At 33.6% G+C, this 24946-nt stretch overlaps 1 protein-coding gene across 1 annotated transcript in view; it reads left to right on the top strand.

The window, feature by feature from the left end:
* The window catches only part of LOC111053303 (teneurin-a), a 419100-nt gene extending 399106 nt beyond the window's left edge, over positions 1-19994 (top strand). Inside the window, exons 36-46 of the mRNA XM_039422899.1 lie at positions 690-912; positions 4699-4784; positions 5324-5475; positions 6010-6177; positions 6642-6783; positions 7503-7634; positions 10837-11094; positions 12101-12278; positions 13224-13476; positions 13890-14238; positions 15085-19994. Coding sequence (XP_039278833.1) covers positions 690-912; positions 4699-4784; positions 5324-5475; positions 6010-6177; positions 6642-6783; positions 7503-7634; positions 10837-11094; positions 12101-12278; positions 13224-13476; positions 13890-14238; positions 15085-15411 — 2268 coding nt within the window. The 3' untranslated portion in view covers positions 15412-19994. The remainder of the gene's footprint in view (positions 1-689; positions 913-4698; positions 4785-5323; positions 5476-6009; positions 6178-6641; positions 6784-7502; positions 7635-10836; positions 11095-12100; positions 12279-13223; positions 13477-13889; positions 14239-15084) is intronic.
* Positions 19995-24946: the final 4952 nt, after the last annotated feature.

Raw genomic sequence — 24946 nt, 5'->3', positions numbered from 1 at the left:
CTCGAGCTCATATGAGCATCACCCCTAGAAAAAAATCCACTTTCCTCACATTTAATTCATTCGGTGACATCAATATTATTGAATATTTGAATTGATAATTTCATGGAATGATATTTATTCGTTTATTCATCTACAAAAACATGTAATCCACTCAATGATTTCAAGAGAATCGACAGGATCACCCCGAAACTGTTTCTTTGATACTTAATATGGGCCGAATAAGATTTTCATCAAGTTTTGTATCAGTTTGTCAATTGGTGTTCAATCGAAATCTTGTTTCAACAGAGGTCATAGGTGCATAGTTACAATAAGTGTTCATACAAAAAAATATGTATTGTTCCTGTTGTCCCACATTTAGGTACTCTCTTACAAAAAGGAAAATTCATGTTTCTAAAACCATACACAATACAAGTCGCTAATAATTCCCTTCTAGAGCTCAAGCAGTTTGCTTTTCTGGAAGGGCATTCATTACTGTTTACTCATTGTATTTATATATAGTTATTATATTGTATTAAAATTATTATATTGTATTATATCATGTATATTTAAATAAAGAATAAAAAGTGAAAATATTTGAATAAGGAAGTTTCAATGTACATCTGAAGCAAAACTTAATCTAATAGAACTGAATAGATTTACTCCTATTTCCTCCATTACTCATAGATTTGGGTTTCACTAACTTCTTTCAGATTGTGCATGGAGATGGAATAACGCAGATCAAACAATTGGCACAAACAGGACTTCCCAGCCAAGTTCTTCATTCGGAGAAGGATTTCGAATACCGTTGGGACTACCAGTATTCTGGTGGATTACTAACTGAAGAGAGACTGGACTATGGACCAAAAACCGGTCTTAGCAATGCTAAGCTTACATATCAGTATGATGACAACTTCCGTATTACTTCTATTCAAGGTATTGTTTGCAATCAATATCAATCCCTAGCAATGTTTACACTAAGCAATATAGCCTAAATAATTTTATTATCGTCCTGAATTCGAAAGACTCTTAGTTCTATATTTTGTCCATCATCTTATTATTTTCTGACAGATCTTTTCAATATTTATTCAACTCTTATTGAATTTAGTTTACACAGCTTACATAATTCTTTCAGAATTAATTCTCTACATTTTTATTGCAAAAAATTATTTGTTTACTGGTCATTAAAAAAGTTATTGGGCATCAAACGTAGAAGTCTGTGTTTTTTCTACTTAGATTTTTTGCATATTTCAACTTTTTCCTCAAAAACTACTCACACTACAGATTCCAGACTAGTTTTATTCAATTTTTCAGATATTTTTCCATATGAATCCAGCATAAGTTTTTCAAAAACTAGTACCCAAACAATTCAGCATCGGTGTATTTCACCAGAGGAACTGAATTCTGGGCGAAATCTTTCACCCTGTATAGCTCGCTAATGAAGCGTTTATGGATATATGTTTATATGAACTTTTTTTCTTATTTTCACCTCTACTATCACGTATTAAAATATTTTACCATAATTATGAATCACCCTGTATATCACTATTTTCAAGAATCACTCCTAAGGTAATATGAAATAAATAATTAGGAATTTTCATCTCTTCAAGAATCATGAATCAGCTAAACTTTTTATATTGTTATTTCTCTTTGAGCTCACTCATTTTCCAACTATAAATAAACACCATTCGTCAAATATCTTCTACCTTCAGTCAAATTCAATGAGACATAATATATATCACTATTTTCAAGAATCACTCCTAAGGTAATCAGAAATAAATAATTAGGAATTTTCATCTCTTCAAGAATCATGAATCAGCTAAACTTTTTATATTGTTATTTCTCTTTGAGCTCACTCATTTTCCAACTATAAATAAACACCATTCGTCAAATATCTTCTACCTTCAGTCAAATTCAATGGGACATAATATATCACTATTTTGAAGAATCACTCCTAAGGTAATCAGAAATAAATAATTAGGAATTTTCATCTCTTCAAGAATCATGAATCAGCTGAACTTTTTATATTGTATTTCTCTTTGAGCTCACTCATTTTCCAACTATAAATAAACACCATTCGTCAAATATCTTCTACCTTCAGTCAAATTCTGTGGGACATAATATATCTCTATTCTCAAGTATAACTCCTAAAGTAATTATCTGCTTGGACATGAGATAAAGTAGCTAAACATTTTATGACTTCAAGTCAATTGTTATGAGTTGTAAATAAAAAAATTGATTAGATTTAAAATTTTTATTTTATTTGATTTGATTTTTTGATCTATAATAGATTTTTATTTTTCAACTTTGTTATTACAGTTATCGAAGATATCACTGCCAAGTGGGCGCAAATTCGCGCTGGTGTACGACGAGATGGGAGGCCTTCAGCACGTGACTCTGCCGTCCGGCACCCGACACTCGTTCAGCTCGCAGCCGTCACTCGGCTTCTGTCGCTACACGTACACGGCGCCTGGCAGCACCCGCGCCTATCTGCAGCACTACACCCACTCGGGCGCACTGCTGCAGACTGTCTACCCCGGCGACGGCGCCCGGGTCCTCTACCGATACCATTCTTCTGGCAAACTAGCTGAGGTAGTTGCAAAGCTCAACTTATAGTATCTTCAAATAGTCAAAATTCTTAATTACATATTCTTCAAGAACAGTAATTGTTGTCGAAAAAATATTACAATTGTTTAGTAACTACTAAGAGCATAATTCATTATTAATATGTGTTATTTCAAAAATAGATTCAGTATATTTTTTCACTGCCAGTCTGAGTCTCTTGTTCCAAGAAATTCACATACATGGTCTTTCTTTTCTATCTTATTTAACGCTCGAGCTCATATGAGCATCACCCCTAGAAAAAAATCCACTTTTCTCACATTTAATTCATTCGGTGACATCAATATTATTGAATATTTGAATTGATATTGATAATTTCATGGAATGGTATTTATTCGTTTATTCATCTACAAAAACATGTAATCCACTCAATGATTTCAAGAGAATCGACAGGATCACCCCGAAACTGTTTCTTTGATACTTCATATGGGCCGAATAAGATTTTCATCAAGTTTTGTATCAGTTTGTCAATTGGTGTTCAATCGAAATCTTATTTCAACAGAGGTCATAGGTGCATAGTTACAATAAGTGTTCATACAAAAAAATATGTATTGTTCCTGTTGTCCCACATTTAGGTACTCTCTTACAAAAAGGAAAATTCATGTTTCTAAAACCATACACAATACAAGTCGCTAATAATTCCCTTCTAGAGCTCAAGCAGTTTGCTTTTCTGGAAGGGCATTCATTACTGTTTACTTATTATATTGTATTATATCATGTATATTTAAATAAAGAATAAAAAGTGAAAATATTTGAATAAGGAAGTTTCAATGTACATCTGAAGCAAAACTTAATCTAATAGAACTGAATAGATTTACTCCTATTTCCTCCATTACTCATAGATTTGGGTTTCACTAACTTCTTTCAGATTGTGCATGGAGATGGAATAACGCAGATCAAACAATTGGCACAAACAGGACTTCCCAGCCAAGTTCTTCATTCGGAGAAGGATTTCGAATACCGTTGGGACTACCAGTATTCTGGTGGATTACTAACTGAAGAGAGACTGGACTATGGACCAAAAACCGGTCTTAGCAATGCTAAGCTTACATATCAGTATGATGACAACTTCCGTATTACTTCTATTCAAGGTATTGTTTGCAATCAATATCAATCCCTAGCAATGTTTACACTAAGCAATATAGCCTAAATAATTTTATTATCGTCCTGAATTCGAAAGACTCTTAGTTCTATATTTTGTCCATCATCTTATTATTTTCTGACAGATCTTTTCAATATTTATTCCACATGATTCACATCAACTTCATAAATCATTTCAGTTAAAAAATAAATCAAAAAGTTTTTCGTTGATAGCTCTTAAAGAAAACTCTCAAATTGGAAGGTGGTAGAAATTGGCTATGTAGGAAGTAGATTTTTTTATTCTTGGGTGATTCAGAACTGGGTAATAGGAAACTGAATGATCCCTTTGTAACTCTTTTACAGACTGCAATGTTGATATGATTTTCAAGAATATTTGAATGATCATTTTTAATCCTTTTTTTGTGATTGGAAATTATATTCCATGTATCAGAATCTGATTTGAAATCAGGTTAGATCACAATATACAATGAAAAAAATAGAAGCTGGTATAATATTCTTGCCTACTAACCTAAGACAAAGAATGTTTTCTCTTTCTTTAAGATGGGGGTTCAATAAAAATTTTTGAAAATATTCTTGATCACAAACTAAATAAATGCTCTAAAAATAATAATATTGTATAATATGAAGAACGCACATTGGTTTATTCCTAATCAAAACTCGAAACTTTTATGACTCATAAAAATCATCTCTTCACTACTCAACTCTTGTTGTTCATTCTAAATCTCTAATAGTTAAACAATCCTGTCATATCTATACGATAAGATGGGGGTTCAATAAAATATTTTGGAAATATTCTTGATCACAAACTAAATACGGTAAATGCTCTAAAAATAATAATATTGTATATGAAAAACGCACATTGGTTTTTCCTAATCAAAACTCAAAACTTTTTATGACTCATAAAAATCATCTCTTCACTACTCAATTCTGGTTGATCATTTGAAATCTCTAATAGTTGAACAGTACTGTTATATCTATACTGATTTGTTTTATTTTCAGGGCGTATTGGTGGCCAGAGCCTTCCTGAGCATTCCATTCAGTACAGTCCTAAAACTGGAGCGAAAGTTCAGATTGGACCGTTCGCGGTGAGTCAATGTTCAAATTTCATCAGCTTGATCAATCATCAATCAATTCTTTGAATCTATTTTTTTCATCATTAAGACACTAAGCATCGCCATACATAACAACTTATATTTGAAACTTGAGTCTTCGAAACTCGAAAGAATTTATTATTTTATTTGTCTTGATAATTGATCATTTGAATCCAGTTGAATCAATTTTTTTTTCATCATCTAGGCACTAAGCATCGCCATACATAACTTATATTTGAAACTTGAGTCTTCGAAACTCGGAAGAATTTATCTTATTTGTCTTGATAATTGATCAATTGAATCCAGTTGAATGATTTCCGATAGGCATCGATTAAATGTCATAAAATACAGTGGTTTAACTTCGACAATTTGTAAAAATGTGATGTAATTCATTTATTTATTTCAATTATAATGCAATATCGTAAGATATAGTTCTTTGGTGGTTTGTCAATAATTATTCTGCATCACAGCATTAATGACCTCCCGAGCATGCCAAGCCATCACAATATGAATGAATTTTTTTTTGTTTACAGGTATCATGGCCTCAACCCAATATCACTTCTCTATCAGATGGAACAGCTGTATTTAGTAGAACGACGAATGAGCATTTTCAGATAACGCAAGTTGCCGTAACTATACACCGCATGGAGGTTCATCGCATGGAATTTACTTACGATACTAGGAAGTAAGTACTCATGTATCTAAGAACCCTTGACATTCTTGAAGGGAAAGCCTCTTTTTTGAGACAGATTACATCTATGTTCATTGATTTCACAATCGCTCGAATTTTACTTATCAGCTGAATGAAAATAAGGATGCCCAGAGTAGTGTACAAAGTGGATCTTCAAACCAGGATCGTGGAGGAAACTATCTCACGTCTTGAATTTTGAAAGAAAAGTTAAAATTTATGAACTATCATGAGCATTGTGTGAATCCTACAAGAAGATCACAAACTTGAAATATAGTAACTGGACTAATCAAATAAACAATTCAATTTTGTAATCAATCGACTCAACCTATAAATTTTCGATAATTATTATTCCCAACAATATTGTTTTAAAAGAGTTTGAACTGTGTCATTCTTGTACCATAATTTTATAAACAATCTGTGGATCAATCAAGTTCTGAAAAATTTATTCTAACTGCTCTAGTCCTCAAATAAGTACACTGCACCAATAACTTGTTATTAAAAATTGAATTTTATTCGTTTCCTCATTAGCCGAATCAGCCAAACTAGAACTTATACGAGGAACGTTGGAGTCAACACCTACACTAATATTAAAAATTTGACATGGGATGCCGATGGTCAACTAGCAGCGGTCGAAGCTCAAGAGCCTTGGGGATTCAAATACGATCCAAATGGAAACATGCTATCTTTAACTTACAGGTTTGTGAAAATACTAAGGTTTTTTGAGCAATTTCAATTTTAAATTTTTTTTAATTAGATAATTTTAAGATTGATAATATTTTCAAATGTAAATCTGTAAAATTGACTGATATTATAATCACTGTATTTAGAATTATGAAAATCAAATATTGAATAATTATAAATAACTTCCATTACTAGATACCATGGCAGAAATCGCCATGACTCAATAACTAAAGTTAAGATTGAAGCCAGATATCACATTCTCAGATATTTATTAGAATAAATTACCCATGATACATTTGAGTAGCTAATTTATGAAATAGTTTTGATAGTTCAATAAAAATATTTAAATCTTACTTTATGTAACAACTTTAATAATATTAGTGATATTGATTTTTTATTGTACTCTGTTTTGTTGGCTATTTTTTATTGCGTTTCATGAAAAATAAATAAATGATATTATTATATATATATTATTACAGAGGCAACACAATCCCTATGGAATACAATGTAATGGATAGAATAGTGAAGTTTGGAGAAGGTCTCTACCGATATGATAATCGTGGTCTTGTAGTCCAAAATGCTAGAGAAGAAAAATTCCATTACAATGCCAAAGGACTATTGGTAAGTTAACTCAATTTACTTGTTTAATGCCTCCTTAGAAATATATAAAGTTATCAAAGGATACAAACAAAAATACGTCAGTTTGCTGAGTTCATATCTTCTATAAAACAAATTGAATTGTAAAACTCATCTATGCAGTTTCATCAAAGATATTGGTGAGTTCTAAACAAAGTTCATTTTTAGATTGAATTGGCAAAACTATTCTTATTATTCAAAATGTAAAACCTGAATACACAGTGTTGCGACTAATTCCTGCTAACATCAACGTCGATGATTTTCAAATCAGTGATCATACGTTGAAAAAATATTTTTTTAAACTTTCGCCAACACTGAAGTATGCCAAACAGTTAGCAACCAATAACAGGGATTCAATCATAACGATTTGGTTGCTTACAACTAAGTTCAACTTCGCTTTAGTTCGATCATAAAAAACATTTATAATTTTTCCTTACATCAATCTTTTAAGCTTCTTATACACTTTTTTATTTTACTTGATTTCTTATCAAATAAATATTGAATATCTGGAATATCTGAGCTGATTTTTTCCTCATTCTCTCCCTATTTAAAATTTAATTGTAGTTGCAGTTCAACATTATTTGGATATGTTTTGCATCAATTCAAACAATGCTATCAAACTAACTTTAATGAAGTATATCTACTAAGTTTTATTTTTCTATTCAATTTTTGAAATGCTTAACATTGATTGGTTGGTAATGCAGGTGAGAGCTACGAAGAGAGGTCGATTTGATGTTCGTTACTACTACGATCACTTGGATAGACTCGCAACCAGGAAGGACAACTATGGCAATGTTACACAATTTTTCTATACAAACCATCAAAGGCTAAACCAGGTAAACTAAAAAAAAATCTCATATTCCATATTCTCATATTCTCATATTTTCAAAAAACTGTTGTATTGAGATTAGTTTCCTGAATATTTGGGCTCTTCGTTATGAACTGTTCAATCCATTTATAAAAATAAAATCCGCAACTTTATATTACAAAGTTTATTATCTCGTTGGTATTTCCTTCTTAACGTTAAGTTAACTTTGAGATTTTTTTTGAACAATCTTGATTTATGATTAGCTAGTTTCGTATGATTACCTCTGTCCAATATTAGTGTCTATATTTTTGTTTTTGTTTCTTTTGAAACTCCATTCAAAGTAAAACTTGATTCTTCGTCCGTAAAGCAAGAATTCCTAATCATCTGTTGAATAATTCGTCACCGTGGTACCTGAGATTGTTGGATATGGAATTTGTTTTCTGAATAGAGTTATTATTAGTCTCTTTAATACATTCAAAGAAAAAGTAGATAGTAATGGAATAAAACATAATGTCTTGTCTTTTCTACTGGTAATTGTTTTTTTTAGACATCATGGAACGGAACATTTCTGAACCATCTCTGATCACAGTGTTTAATTTAGAAAAATTAGATCAAGGAAATACTTTAGTAGTGTACTTAAATATTGTATTCCTTTTTCTTCTTTCTCAGATACCCTTCTGCCTCACGGCGTAGGCTAGTTTGATGATTCCTCGGCCTAGTGCCTCAACTCGCATCCATCCCCTGCCATTCTCTCCATTTGTAAGGGTTTTTCCTCTTGCAGCTCCTAGTTCTCCTACATATTTTTCAAACGTTGTTCTGGGACGTCTTCTCTGTCTCCCTCCAATTGGTTTCATCTCCCTTACTTGTTTGGTCTTTCTTACATCTGACATCCTAGTCACAATATTGTATTCCAGAGACAATTATATGATCAGATTGTAAGTAGAAGAATTATGAATAACGTAATGAATGAATATTGTAAATGAAGTTATGATTGTTTTGCTGTTAAGGTGACGCAGATCTACAGTCCGCGCGACGGCGATTTGATGTTCGTTACTACTACGATCACTTGGATAGACTCGCAACCAGGAAGGACAACTATGGCAATGTTACACAATTTTTCTATACAAACCACCAAAGGCTAAACCAGGTAAACTAAAAAAAAATATTCTCATATTCCATTTTTCAATTTTCCAAAAACTTGTATTGAGATTAGTTTCCTGAATATTTGGGCTCTTCGTTATAAACTGTTTAATCCATTTATAAAAATAAAATCCGCAACTTTATATTACAAAGTTTATTATCTCGTTGGTATTTCCTTCTTAACGTTAAGTCAACTTTGAGATTTGTTTGAACAATCTTGATTTATGATTAGCTAGTTTCTTATGAGTATCTCTGTCCAATATTAGTGTCTATATTTTTGTTTTGTTTCTTTTGAAACTCCATTCAAAGTAAAACTTGATTCTTCGTCCGTAAAGCAAGAATTCCTAATCATCTGTTGAATAATTCGTCACCGTGGTACCTGAGATTGTTGGATATGGAATTTGTTTTCTGAATAGTTATTATTAGTTTCTTTAATACATTCAAAGAAAAAGTAGATAGTAATGGAATAAAACATAATGTCTTGTCTTTTCTACTGGTAATTGTTTTTTTTTAGACATCATGGAACGGAACATTTCTGAACCATCTCTGATCACAGTGTTTAATTTAGAAAAATTAGATCAAGGAAATACTTTAGTAGTGTACTTAAATATTGTATTCCTTTTTCTTCTTTCTCAGATACCCTTCTGCCTCACGGCGTAGGCTAGTTTGATGATTCCTCGGCCTAGTGCCTCAACTCGCATCCATCCCCTGCCATTCTCTTCATTTGTAAGGGTTTTTCCTCTTGCAGCTCCTAGTTCTCCTACATATTTTTCAAACGTTGTTCTGGGACGTCTTCTCTGTCTCCCTCCAATTGGTTTCATCTCCCATACTTGTTTGGTCTTTCTTACATTTGACATCCTAGTCACAATATTGTATTCCAGAGACAATTATATGATCAGATTGTAAGTAGAAGAATTATGAATAACGTAATGAATGAATATTGTAAATGAAGTTATGATTGTTTTGCTGTTAAGGTGACGCAGATCTACAGTCCGCGCGACGGCGATTTGATGTTCGTTACTACTACGATCACTTGGATAGACTCGCAACCAGGAAGGACAACTATGGCAATGTTACACAATTTTTCTATACAAACCATCAAAGGCTAAACCAGGTAAACTAAAAAAAAATCTCATATTCCATATTCTCATATTCTCATATTTTTCAAAAAACTGTTGTATTGAGATTAGTTTCCTGAATATTTGGGCTCTTCGTTATGAACTGTTCAATCCATTTATAAAAATAAAATCCGCAACTTTATATTACAAAGTTTATTATCTCGTTGGTATTTCCTTCTTAACGTTAAGTTAACTTTGAGATTTTTTTTGAACAATCTTGATTTATGATTAGCTAGTTTCGTATGATTACCTCTGTCCAATATTAGTGTCTATATTTTTGTTTTTGTTTCTTTTGAAACTCCATTCAAAGTAAAACTTGATTCTTCGTCCGTAAAGCAAGAATTCCTAATCATCTGTTGAATAATTCGTCACCGTGGTACCTGAGATTGTTGGATATGGAATTTGTTTTCTGAATAGAGTTATTATTAGTTTCTTTAATACATTCAAAGAAAAAGTAGATAGTAATGGAATAAAACATAATGTCTTGTCTTTTCTACTGGTAATTGTTTTTTTTTAGACATCATGGAACGGAACATTTCTGAACCATCTCTGATCACAGTGTTTAATTTAGAAAAATTAGATCAAGGAAATACTTTAGTAGTTAAATATTGTATTCCTTTTTCTTCTTTCTCAGATACCCTTCTGCCTCACGGCGTAGGCTAGTTTGATGATTCCTCGGCCTAGTGCCTCAACTCGCATCCATCCCCTACCATTATCTCCATTTGTAAGGGGTTTCCCTCTTGCAGCTCCTAGTTCTCCTACATATTTTTCAAACGTTGTTCTGGGACGTCTTCTCTGTCTCCCTCCAATTGGTTTCATCTCCCTTACTTGTTTGGTCTTTCTTACATCTGACATCCTAGTCACAATATTGTATTCCAGAGACAATTATATGATCAGATTGTAAGTAGAAGAATTATGAATAACGTAATGAATGAATATTGTAAATGAAGTTATGATTGTTTTGCTGTTAAGGTGACGCAGATCTACAGTCCGCGCGACGGCAAGCTGATGTCGCTGGTGTACGACGACCGCGGTCACCTGGTGTACGCCCAGGTGTTCCGACACAAGTACTATGTGGCGACCGACCAGTGCGGCACACCCGTCATGGTGTTCAACCAGTACGGCGAGGGCATCCGCGAGATCATGCGCTCGCCCTATGGCCACATCGTCTACGACTCCAACCCCTATCTCTACCTGCCGGTCGACTTCTGTGGTGGACTGCTCGACCAGGTTTGTTGCATTCACCAAAAGTTCTATGCCATTAAAAAGTATGTTTTAATATTAATCTAATGTTTGCACTGGACGATGGGATTATTACCAAAAATATATATAAGTGTATTAGTGTATATCTTTCCAATAGTTGAAAAAAATAAGTAAAATTCACACTGTTTTCATCATGTTCCACTGAAGATGATGCCAAGTATGGCGTTGAAACTCGAGTCTAGTTTTAAATGAACTTATTTTTGTGGATTTGACAATATTTGTGTAATCACTTTTTCACCTCATAATTTTAAGTAGTTTTTGTATTGTTTTTCACGAAATGAAAGGTGCTTCATGATCTAAAAAAGTACTATTCTCTTTTAATTTTTATTAAAACGAGCTATATGCTCCTCGAAATTGCTAATCAGGGTCTAGATTGAAATAACATTGATGATCTGCCCTCATCACAACAGATTCCCTAGTTTCTTTACTTAAATGAAACAACTAATGAAATAAAATGAAGAAATGAATGAAATAAATGAAACTACTCATAGTATAAGTGTATATTATGGAACCTGTTTCCCATTGTAGAAACATCTAAAAACCCGCTGATGTTGATGGCACATGAATTTTATTTTATGCCTGATTGAAATATTTGAACTGGAAAATTGTGAACCAGTAATCGACGGGGTACACTCATTTAAAATACAATGTATATTGAAGTTCAATAAATTTATATTAAAAATTAGATTCTTTGTTTTTTTAAAAAAAACTATCCACTAGACCACGGATCACTCCAGATTCTTTGTTAGTCCAAAGTCATGAAAATACTTAATTTTTTAATTATTATCATGAAGGGTTAGTCCCATCATGTCAATCTCTCTTCATTTGATTGTTCGATTGTACAGTATAACACCCTACAGCTGAAACCGCAACATCAGATTGCTTTATACAGTTATTTTCTTTGTTTGCGAGTTCATATATTATAGCATCTACTCTAGAATATCTTTTGTTATTTGAATGTGTTCTTGTGCAGGTAACATCTCTAGTGCACATGTCTGGTGGAAAAGTATACGATCCTCTAATTGGACAATGGATGTCGCCGATGTGGGAGAACATCCTGGACAGGGTCACAAACCCCAGACATCTCCATCTCTACAGATTCAATGGAAATGACCCCATAAATGTTGGCCAAGACGCACAGCATCTTACAGGTAAGATTTCACTTTTCAATTTTACTGGGTTACCCTCATTTTCATACTCAACCTTTGATATCTGATAGCGAGATCAACCTCTATTGATAGCGAGTGAGAACGATATCTGATAGCTGAATGAATAAAGCCAAAGTGTTTTGCAGTTAAGGAAAAAGGATTTTTCGAAACTGAAAATTTTCAGGGAAACAAAAGGACAGATTCCTTGGAGATTCCATCCCGCAAAACATGAATTAGACTTGTGAAATAATATAGAAGATTTGTTACAAGTGAACATTCATAACATTTGCATAAGAGCAAATGCTAAAGGCTCCTCCACACACATAGAACCAACCTAGAAATTGTCCATAAAAACAAATATCAAATTTTTTTATTCAAAGACGTTCTAGAGATCAGACTTTGTTTTGATTTGTCAGCCGGACTAGAAGCCGGAACATGAAGTGTGTTATTATGGGTTTTGGTATCCGGCCGGCCATCCGTTCTACGTGGGAGGTGCCTCGAGCTTTGCTGTTGTATGAGTTGTACTGTATTTTTATTTTTATGTGTACACATGTTTCAGTTCTCTGAGGAACTTAGGGTGCGAACTCATTGAATGCTTGTATGTGCAAGTGCACGTCGAATCATGCATAAGCCGAAAAACAAAAACTGGAAAGTGCCATTGACTTCCATGTAGCTGAACACATCAGCATGTGCAAGCGTACAGTGTTAGTGTTCCTATTGCTCTTTCCAGATTTTGTTTCTTATCTGCGCACCTGGTCATGCATAATCAAGCGTGCACTTGCACATATACGCAAACAATGTGATCACACTCTTACTTTGTTTTGTGATAATTTGGAAATTTGTTATTTTTGAAAAACTGATATTAAAAATCCATTAATACAGTAATTTTCAATACTATAAAAATTTGAATTTGAACAATGGTTGTAACTTGTGTATGTTGTGTTGTAGACGAGGTGAGCTGGTTGACAAAGCTGGGCTATGACCTGCATAGTTTGGCGCCGCAGCTGTCGGACGCGCAGGGGCGCTCGCACTCGCCCCCTCCCCCCCTCCACGTGGCGTCGGGCTTCGTCAGCCACCTCACCGAGCGCATGATGACCCGCGGACTCTCTTCGCTCGCTCGCTCCCAGATGCGGCTCGACCCATTCGCTCCCGACTCGCCCGCGCAAACTACCCGCCACTACTCCAACACTGATCCTATGAGGTGGGTTAGACACCGGTCAACATTACATATTTTGTATACCATCATATTCTATTATTTTTCAATCCTGAAAATAGTATCAGGAAAACATATTTCAACGCGGACTGTTTTTTAACAGTCTTGAGGCCCATTGACGGCTTAATTATATAGTCAGGCAAGATGAAACTTCCGAGAAACATCAGAGACTTCTACCAATAAAAGTCATAATATTATTATTATTATCATTTATCAATTTTGAGAATTTTGCTTGAACATTTTGATGTGTTTCGATTCTTTTATATGGATTGCGGTATTTGAGTGTTGTTGATCAACGTGACTCCATTTTGAACTCTATTCGTTATCAGTTTGTATGCTTTCAAGGGAAAGATTATTTATCTGTAATATTACTGTAGTGTTGTATTTGATTGGGGTTGCAGAGAGCTGGTGTCGTGGCGGCGCAAACGGCGCGCACAGCTGGAGCCTGGCTCGGTGTGGGAGCCGGTGTTCGGTCGAGGCATCCTGGTGGCGCGCACAGCCGAGGGCCGCGCAGTCGTGCACAGTGTCCCGAGTGCAAACCCCATCTACCGTGACGTCATCACCTCAGTCTTCAACAACACCTTCCTGCTGCCGTTCTCGCTGCTCGTGCACGGCGCGCTGCAAGACGCCTTCTACTTTGTCAAGGAGGACGCGTGGCGCGCCCAGGAGGACCGCGCTCAGCTCAAGCGGTTCGGCACACAGTTCAACACCACCTTCCACGAGAAGGACGGCGAGGCTGGTTCTGGAAAGGTACGCCCACCCTTCTCTTCAATTTGTCAATTAAATAATAATAAAAGATTACCCAGTAATTATTAATTATCAGATTTTATATCCACCCCTAAGCAGGCCACCCAAACAGGTATGTTTGACTGCAGCTTCTTAGGCTGGCCACTAACGGTAGAACAATATAAAATTTGCAAATATTAATTGACATTCTGGGTGTTGGTACATGCATGTTTATCATGTACACACACACACACACACACACACACACACACACACACACACACACACACACACACACACACACAACAGCGAGAGGCTTCTAACATGAAATAACTACTGGTAAATTACATCTCTCACTTGATCACAATTTTAATTTTCTCATTAAGAATTAAGTTCATGAATAAATAATAATAAAATGCTGTGGGCTCGCCTCAAAAAACGAGGTTCTGTCTCACCACCTCCCTGCTCCGTGTGTTGTAAGAGTAGATGTCTGCACCAGTCGTCCAGCCACTTCTCCATTTCAGTGCCATACTCGCCAAAAAATAAATGTACAGGCAGGGAATCTGAAGAATGCCCGCTGTCACGAAAAGTCCCTGCAAGGATGGCGTGGCCTTATTATTGAAAAATTATTTGGAATTTGCAAGATTTAGATTTTTCAAATGAAGATAACCACTTTGCATTCAAATTCAAATTTTATTTATTCAAACTCACAATATTTACAATCAGAATCAATAAGAAAACAAAAACACACAGCTCAGTAAGATAAAAAGATAATGAATAAAAAATTAATAAAATGAATACTTCATTAGTTTTTACTGATATATAAATTGCCACAAATTAATCATAGGCCTATTTTGTGTGTTGATGCAGGTGCTAGACGTGAGAATACATCGTCCGACAGCGGTTGTAAACCTGCGATACGGGACGACGGTGGCGCGGGAGCGGCAGCGACTGCTACATCACGCGAAGAGCGGCGCCCTTAAGAAGGCATGGCACCGCGAACGAGACGCACTCCGCAACGGAGTGCCGACCAGCCGTGACTGGACGCAGGCCGAGGTCGACGACATCCTCAAAGCGGGAGCGGCCGCCTCCTATGACGGCGAGTATGTACGCGACCCCAGTCGCTACCCCGAGCTGGCCGAGGACCCCTTCAACATCCGCTTCGTCAAGAAGAACGCCGCACCAGCTCAGCGATAGTACGGCCAACATCCACACCATGCCAACCAAATGGAAGGCGCTCTTTAATAGTCGCGTTTCATTTTCAATTATCACGCTTTCAACCAATATTCATGGATCTATGATGATAATACCCAATAACTTCAACTTAATTATCATTACGTTTAGCCACATCATTTTATTGATTGCTATCTATCGAAATACATGTTATTCACTATCCACTTTCTTAGTAAGGGCTACTCGTATTTATGTAGAAAATAAAAATCCAGGCACCCTTTTCTCAACTTCATTTCATTTCTCTTGAGTCACTTGAACATTTAAAGAATGAGACGTAGATGTTGTCAATACCTCTATATTTGTTCAAAAATTAATTTAAATTAGAACCAGGTATCATGGCAACACCTGCCACATCTTCAGCTGAACTAATGTTGAATGTTATTGTTAAAGGAACATTCAACATCAGTTCAGTTGAAGATGTGGCAGGTGTTGCCATGATACCTGGTTCTGTAATTTGAACTAATGTTTGAACAAATATAGTGGTATTGACAACATCAAAGTCTTATTCTTTAAATTATGGAGAAATACCACAAAATCTCATACCAATCACATGAAAATGACATTATATTTTGTCGAAACATGTTGTAAGAATTAAAATAAAGTTGAAAAAGAGTACTTTTAATTTTGAATTTTTACATTTTTTCACTTTAATAATATTGACAAAATCATTCGATTTTACGGTTAGTCAGATGTAATCTTACTTATTCGCCACTGTTGAATCAATGTTATATCTGGATGTGATAATGTGTGAAATGACAAAATCGAATGAAAAGATAATTAACTTTACATACAGTATCAGTGAGATAAACTTGCTTAAACTTGTTTTACACTTGTTTTGATTGTTATAGGTAGCTGATGAATGATATTCGAATCCCTTTATCTTCACATACTCATCTTGCTGCAATCATCCATTATTTTAAATAACATATAATAAATTCATGACAGAACTTGTCAATTGGAAATTAATAGCAGAAATTGAAATAAAACCTTAACCCCAATTTTACTGTTAATAAATCCAAAATTCATTCACTCTTACAACTACCGTATTGTTTATTAATACGTTTAGTAGCATGGAACTTCTATCAGTTACTTGAATAGTGTACTTCAAAGCTGAATGACTTTCTTTTTTAGTGTTTCTAATTCTATCATTTACTTTTAAAAAATCAACTCATCTATGATTACCTTCAAATTGTGTCTTCCATTTGAGTAGCATGGTGTTCGTTTGAAAGAAATGGCTTTAAAGAATGATATATTGTCTAAGTATAACTAAAAGATAACAGTTTTATATTGTGTGATGAATTTTTTAGAGCTTATGTAAATAGAAAATGTTTGTACCTATAGATATTTATAGTGAAGATGTCATGAAAGTAAGGAAATATTTTTCCATTTGTGTACTATAATAAAACAGTTGATTATGACGATAATACTGACTTCGACTACGACTAATGATAGAGACAATGACGACCACGTTGATGTTTAACCAACGATAAACTATATAGGTGTAATCCGAGCTGTATGAATGAATTATGTATAAAATATTTTCTACTTCAACTAGATTTTTCACCTGATTGTTTCAAACTGATGTGAGTTGACCAAATGCTATCAGTTGAGCGCATCATTGTTGTATGAGAATAGCCTTCAGTATGATCATTCAGAAAAAGGTTTGATCTCATTATATTCCTCTTGCAATTTTCCTCGTCCATTAACAATTTAATTAAGTGAGTCTAAATTGACTTCCTAAATTTTAACGATTTTTTTCATTATTTCCCGATGTATTTGCTCTATTAACAAATGAATTTAATTTCAATTTTTAAAGTTCTCCAGAATTCTTGTGAAGGACATATCAAGAAGAGTTGCAATCAACTCAACTTGTGTTGATTTGCATTCCACATTGATTGTTGCATTCTGTCAACCCACATTACAGACTAACTAGAAGTGTGTTAATTGTAAATCTAACATATAAGTTCAGATAATTTTATAAAGCCTTAATGAATTTTTCTCATGGTGCTTTCCGAAAAATTCTTCATTACGTCACTTCTTCATTTAAAGGAAATCTGTATTGTAAACTTCTCTATTTGATATTAAAACACAGAATGTTGGCTAAATATGAATAAATCCCTTTTATTCGAAATTTCATAAGATGGAGTATTTTTGTGTATCATTCCTGAAAAATACTTATGAGAGCTTGAGAGACGCACATGCCAGTTTAGTGCAAGTACTTTCACTATCATTTGAAGTGCTTCAGTGCACTTTATTAGGCAATGAAAAAATCAAACTCGCTTATAAAATACCTTCAGCTCCCATCAGTAAGCATTCTAACTTCCACTTTTTATAAAATATAGGGTTCGAATGATATAATTGATATATTTTTATGTGTAAATATTCGTTTAATGAAATGTATAGCTTGACACAAAGTCAAAAACTTTAACTAAATGTGCCATATTTGTGTAGATTTGAATTAGTTTTTATAAGGTTATATTATTTTCCATTTTCTCTTCATACGTTGAGAGCTATGTAAGTTTTGTAAAAAATATGAAGTATGTGTTATCAACTGTATTAGATACATTTATATTATATGTTGCTAAAATGTGTTACCCATGAAGAAAAAGCTTATATTTTTCAAGAATGATTTCTGCTACCAATAAAAGACACTGTATAGGTTTAATAATTTCCTGTTATATTGATGGATTTCTTTTGTTTCCCTTCAATATTATCTCTGCTCTAATATTATTCATCAATATTATTTCCTATGCATGTCTAAAGAAGAATACACAGAAATCTTGTTCTACTAGACTCCATAAAAAGGTTTTTAACTATGAGCAAAATTCAGTTTCCAAGATATAATTATAATCTGATATAAAATTACCCGTTACCGTTACGTTCTATTACCTGTTGATATGCATTTTATAAGGAGTTCAAATACATCTACAGTGAAATCTTTTATTGGTTGCATATTCATTCAGTTGATCTTTACCTATGCTAACTATGAAAGAAATTGTACGAGAAACATTGTATTCTGTATAAAGATATTCGGTATTTTTCTCGTGTTGTAGAAATATTGAAATGCTAAATGGACTTTTCACCCATAAGAGAATGTACTGTGCTAATTAATGTTTACATCAAATGTGTGAAAGAGGAGACATTCGTCCACTTATGATTCCTAACAACACAACAGTTAGACTACTTCGTTGAACTTTTTCCAATTCAAGAAAATAGTGATGTGTTGATTATGTATGTATAGAAGTGAGAATGAATATATGTTGAATGTATCAAGTCCAAGCCAAAAGTGTTGCATTTTATCAAATTGGAACGTCAGTCATTTATATAATATAAATATGATGAATTAATGTATATGTTCTACGTGTAAACAAGTCAATTCATAATGCAGTGGAACCACTTTCTTTCTATAGGTGTGTGACTTAGCACAATTAATGTTCTTCAAACAGCTTAATTGGCCTTGTTTTGTAAATTAATTATATATTTTCAATGAATATATAATTTCAATTTGGGAGCCCCTAGAAAAGTTTTTTTGAATAGATCTTGATAGTGAAGCAAAGCAGTTGCATGAATGCTGATTAAACACCACACTTCATTAAGGAATCTACTTCCTAAAGGAACATTTTTGTTTCAATAGTAAGATTTAATTCATGGCTTCGAACTTTAGCTCGTTTTTAAAGATTTCCGTTCATTGGGAAAAATAATATCATTGTGAATGTAATCACATCCAGGTTATTGTCAAATATGATGCATCGGTTTTAACGATCGATCATATTGTTAATACCAATCGAATTTTGATTTCCCCAAAGAATGAAAAGTTTATATATTTTGATGTATTTAGTGTTTTCAACATATTTAATATACAGAACAACTACTGAAATCTCCAACAAGCCTACTTTGGAGTATGTTGATAACAAACGTTTTGTCAATGACTGGTATTCTAAAATGAAATTTGTCCACAGTCGTCACATTTTACATTATTTATAAACTTAATGTAAAAATTCAAACCATCATCCAAGCGATTTAAAAATTTATGAAATTAGAGGAGAAAATATTGCGACAATAAGACTGGAACTAAATATAATATACTTATGTAGGTACATTATGTCTTGTATTTTTAATCGAAACGCTTGACAATTTTGTTACATTAAATTTCCCAACATTATCATGGAATATTAGTATTATGTTCATTAAGCTAGAAGTAACATTCTTCGTGAGAACTCTATAAATAACTCGTATATGTGGTCTCTAATGAACATTGCTTTAAATTGTAGAGTAATAATTTATAATATATTGTTGTTACAATATGTTTTGTTCGTTGGAAATGTTAAATGTAATACTCATTTGGATATAATAAATGTATGTCAATGGTAATGTTCTTCAAGAGGGTGATTGATTATTCTTTCAATCAAATGTAAACTAAATTGACCTCTTTCTTTCTGTTGCTATCCTAATAAATGTGGAATATACTGCCAAAAATTGTTCTGTATGGAATTAGCTTTTAAGTTGATTGTTTATTTTTTATTAAAATCCTGCATACGTATGAGGAATATTTTTTTTAATTCATCCTTTGAAACTCCATTTATATAACTGCAGTATACTGTTATAAATTAATTTAAAGTATCATATCCCTGGGAATCTGAGTTAAATTTCCATCTATACTGTACTGGGCATTATACAAGTTATTCGAAATCAACTATACAAACTATTCAACATACAAAAATACTCTTCTCCCAATTAGAAAAATAGAAACTTGATTTTTAATAGCAGAGTTCCATAAAATAAGTTAATATTATTTCCGAGTAATGAGATATTATACAAAAGCTTAAGTTCAAGTTTCAAGTTCAGATTACACTCTTTTATTAGCTACCCATTTTTTGACGGTATTATCATGAACCTGGCATTATCATGAATCTAAGTAGGAACTCATATGATTCAGGAGCATTCAAATACCAATCAGTACAGATGTTTTTCTCTTGTTTCATGCAAAGCTCTCCTTTCTTGTGAAACTGCATCATGCATAAAACAGCACCTGCTTCAGTCCTGAAGGGATAGTAAAAACTTCTTCTGTGGAAGGGAAATTTCAACTTTGGAACAATAGGAAGCATTGTTTCAATTTCATTTTATACTAGGAATTATCACCAGTTCACTTGATTGGACGGACATTCAACTTATCAGTATTCAAGCTTTCACCAAATGTTCGTTCTATTAATTTCAGCTCAGGTGCTTTGTTCACACAAAACGTACCAGAAGAAGTTATTAGTGAGTGCTTGTGAAGGGCTCCATATATTTTGCATTGTTGGCCTATTGATGTTGCTCACTATAACTGCAGCACGAGCTATCAAAGTGATATCATAATCCGGAGAATGCTGTTTACTGACCCTTTTTGGTTCGTGGAGTTTTGTCAGAAAGAAATTCCAATCGAATTGTAATTTCCTGAAACAAAAAGAAATCAAAGTTGCAAATTGAAGAAAATGCCTTTCATTAAACTATAAAGCCTACCGTATTGATGGTCAATACGATCGTTCTGATCCAGCGTTAGTGTGCACATGTACAGTAGTAGTATATTAAATTTATTGTCTCTGTTCTGTTCTACATAGGGTGTTTCTCTAATGTTGACGTTAAAATATAATAGTAAAATAATTGAAAATTGGGTTTCAATCCATCCAATGTCCAATCAAACTTATTTTACCAGAGGGGTCTATGTTTTTTGTATGCTTTGTTTCAATTCTACACTAATTTCTGATGTCTACTCTCTCAGTGCAGCAAGTTTTACTTGTGAGTTGTACTGAATAACTTTTTCTATTTCCAAATTGGATAGTATAGTATTACGATTAAAAATATCGATTCATACCTTCTCTCTACGATTGAAATGTATTGTATATCTCAATCAAGCTTCCAATAATTTTTTTAGCATTTGTAAAAAATCTCCTAATATTACTATTGCTAAGTCTCAATGGATATATTGACAATTTTTATATTAACTTAGAATCAATTAAGTTTAGTTGAGAATAGTTGAAGCGTGTGAGGTATGATGATTTTTATTTGAAAAAATTACTTTGGGATTGATTACCATACAAACGCCGCGCCTTGTAGGTAATCTAAATATAATACGATTGATTTTGCATTGAATGTTACATTGGGCACTTTTAAGGAAATCAAAATGTATATGCTACGGTATATCTATATACCTATCAACTACCCTGAAGAATATTCTACTGCAAAATGACATCAATCAGGGAGGACAGCTACAAGGATAATCGATGAGCCCAAATAAGTTAAACAAAATGATTTGCCTAGTAAGCTCACCTCCTGTTTGCTGCACAGCCATATGCCTGAAGCTCACCAAATTTCCCTCTTTGCTGTTCTCTCCCTGTTGGGGTAGTAGATATATCGTACGGTACCTACCAATAATTAATTTAATATCCACCCAGAGGTGGATAAAAAGGTAAAATAGCCCCGAGTATTCCAGCAATTTTACCGTAGTTTTCAAGGGCGAGAGCACATAAATGCAACTTATTTGGTGAAAACATTTGGAGAGGAATCAATGGAACACAAGCATTTTCTATCTACCTGGCCCATTTTATCAATAAGCGATTGTTCTATTTTGTTGGGTGAGTGCAGTGTATTAATGAATACATAAACCATAATACTTTTTGTATACCACGGTTTCACCCCTATTATAGTAGACATTAACACATCGACAAAAGTTGGGACCATATTTTTTGTTGGGCTTCTTGTTCTACTGAATGAGTCCTGCTTTTTTTGTATAGTAGGTACCTTATTATTTTTACGATACCTACCTTATTAAAAAAATCTATACATTATATTTATTAAAAGTTTCTATTCTAAATGTACCGAAACAATAATTGCGATATTTGAGTTTGGCCTTTTAGCAAAATCTTATCTACTAATCATGGGTGAGTTGTATAGAAGGTAGGCTGCCTTATATTTTTGTGGAATGAGCGTCGGTGAATTTGTTTTACGTTCAATTCAATTTCATTCAATCCATGACCAGTCTACACTGGATAGATGTCGTCATAGAAATTGAAAAACATGAACGTTCATAAAATTCTACACTATCAAGATGGCATGTCAAAGAGACAAATAAAACGACTGTTCTCCTCTTCACTCAAGGAATAGAGTGGAAGTTCGAGGAGTTTACGTTGTTTTAAGTTTACCGCTAGTACCAGTTACAGCAACTGTACAAAAATAAATTTTTAATATTATTTCCGAGTAATGAGATATTATACAAAAGCTTAAGTTCAAGTTTCAAGTTCAGATTACACTCTTTTATTAGCTACCCATTTTTTGACGGTATTATCATGAACCTGGCATTATCATGAATCTAAGTAGGAACTCATATGATTCAGGAGCATTCAAATACCAATCAGTACAGATGTTTTTCTCTTGTTTCATGCAAAGCTCTCCTTTCTTGTGAAACTGCATCATGCATAAAACAGCACCTGCTTCAGTCCTGAAGGGATAGTAAAAACTTCTTCTGTGGAAGGGAAATTTCAACTTTGGAACAATAGGAAGCATTGTTTCAATTTCATTTTATACTAGGAATTATCACCAGTTCACTTGATTGGACGGACATTCAACTTATCAGTATTCAAGCTTTCACCAAATGTTCGTTCTATTAATTTCAGCTCAGGTGCTTTGTTCACACAAAACGTACCAGAAGAAGTTATTAGTGAGTGCTTGTGAAGGGCTCCATATATTTTGCATTGTTGGCCTATTGATGTTGCTCACTATAACTGCAGCACGAGCTATCAAAGTGATATCATAATCCGGAGAATGCTGTTTACTGACCCTTTTTGGTTCGTGGAGTTTTGTCAGAAAGAAATTCCAATCGAATTGTAATTTCCTGAAACAAAAAGAAATCAAAGTTGCAAATTGAAGAAAATGCCTTTCATTAAACTATAAAGCCTACCGTATTGATGGTCAATACGATCGTTCTGATCCAGCGTTAGTGTGCACATGTACAGTAGTAGTATATTAAATTTATTGTCTCTGTTCTGTTCTACATAGGGTGTTTCTCTAATGTTGACGTTAAAATATAATAGTAAAATAATTGAAAATTGGGTTTCAATCCATCCAATGTCCAATCAAACTTATTTTACCAGAGGGGTCTATGTTTTTTGTATGCTTTGTTTCAATTCTACACTAATTTCTGATGTCTACTCTCTCAGTGCAGCAAGTTTTACTTGTGAGTTGTACTGAATAACTTTTTCTATTTCCAAATTGGATAGTATAGTATTACGATTAAAAATATCGATTCATACCTTCTCTCTACGATTGAAATGTATTGTATATCTCAATCAAGCTTCCAATATTTTTTTTAGCATTTGTAAAAAATCTCCTAATATTACTATTGCTAAGTCTCAATGGATATATTGACAATTTTTATATTAACTTAGAATCAATTAAGTTTAGTTGAGAATAGTTGAAGCGTGTGAGGTATGATGATTTTTATTTGAAAAAATTACTTTGGGATTGATTACCATACAAACGCCGCGCCTTGTAGGTAATCTAAATATAATACGATTGATTTTGCATTGGGCACTTTTGAAGGAAATCAAAATGTATATGCTACGGTATATCTATATACCTATCAACTACCCTGAAGAATATTCTACTGCAAAATGACATCAATCAGGGAGGACAGCTACAAGGATAATCGATGAGCCCAAATAAGATAAACAAAATGATTTGCCTAGTAAGCTCACCTCCTGTTTGCTGCACAGCCATATGCCTGAAGCTCACCAAATTTCCCTCTTTGCTGTTCTCTCCCTGTTGGGGTGGTAGATATATCGTACGGTACCTACCGTATTAATTTGTATTTTCTTCCAATAATTAATTTAATATCCACCCAGAGGTGGATAAAAAGGTAAAATAGCCCCGAGTATTCCAGCAATTTTACCGTAGTTTTCAAGGGCGAGAGCACATAAATGCAACTTATTTGATGAAAACATTTAGAGAGGAATCAATGGAACACAAGCATTTTCTATCTACCTGGGCCATTTTATCAATAAGCGATTGTTCTATTTTGTTGGGTGAGTGCAGTGAATCATGTATTAATGAATACATAAACCATAATACTTCTTGTATACCACGATTTCACCCCTATTATAGTAGACATTAACACATCGACAAAAGTTGGGACCATATTTTTTGTTGGGCTTCTTGTTCTACTGAATGAGTCCTGCTTTTTTTGTATAGTAGGTACCTTATTATTTTTACGATACCTACCTTATTAAAAAAATCTATACATTATATTTATTAAAAGTTTCTATTCTAAATGTACCGAAACAATAATTGCGATATTTGAGTTTGGCCTTTTAGCAAAATCTTATCTACTAATCATGGGTGAGTTGTATAGAAGGTAGGCTGCCTTATATTTTTGTGGAATGAGCGTCGGTGAATTTGTTTTACGTTCAATTCAATTTCATTCAATCCATGACCAGTCTACACTGGATAGATGTCGTCATAGAAATTG

This window comes from Nilaparvata lugens, chromosome 3 (assembly GCF_014356525.2).
Source record: "Nilaparvata lugens isolate BPH chromosome 3, ASM1435652v1, whole genome shotgun sequence".
NCBI lineage: Eukaryota > Metazoa > Arthropoda > Insecta > Hemiptera > Delphacidae > Nilaparvata > Nilaparvata lugens.
Note: the sequence above shows the minus strand (reverse complement) of the source record. Positions and strands in the feature narration are given on the sequence as shown.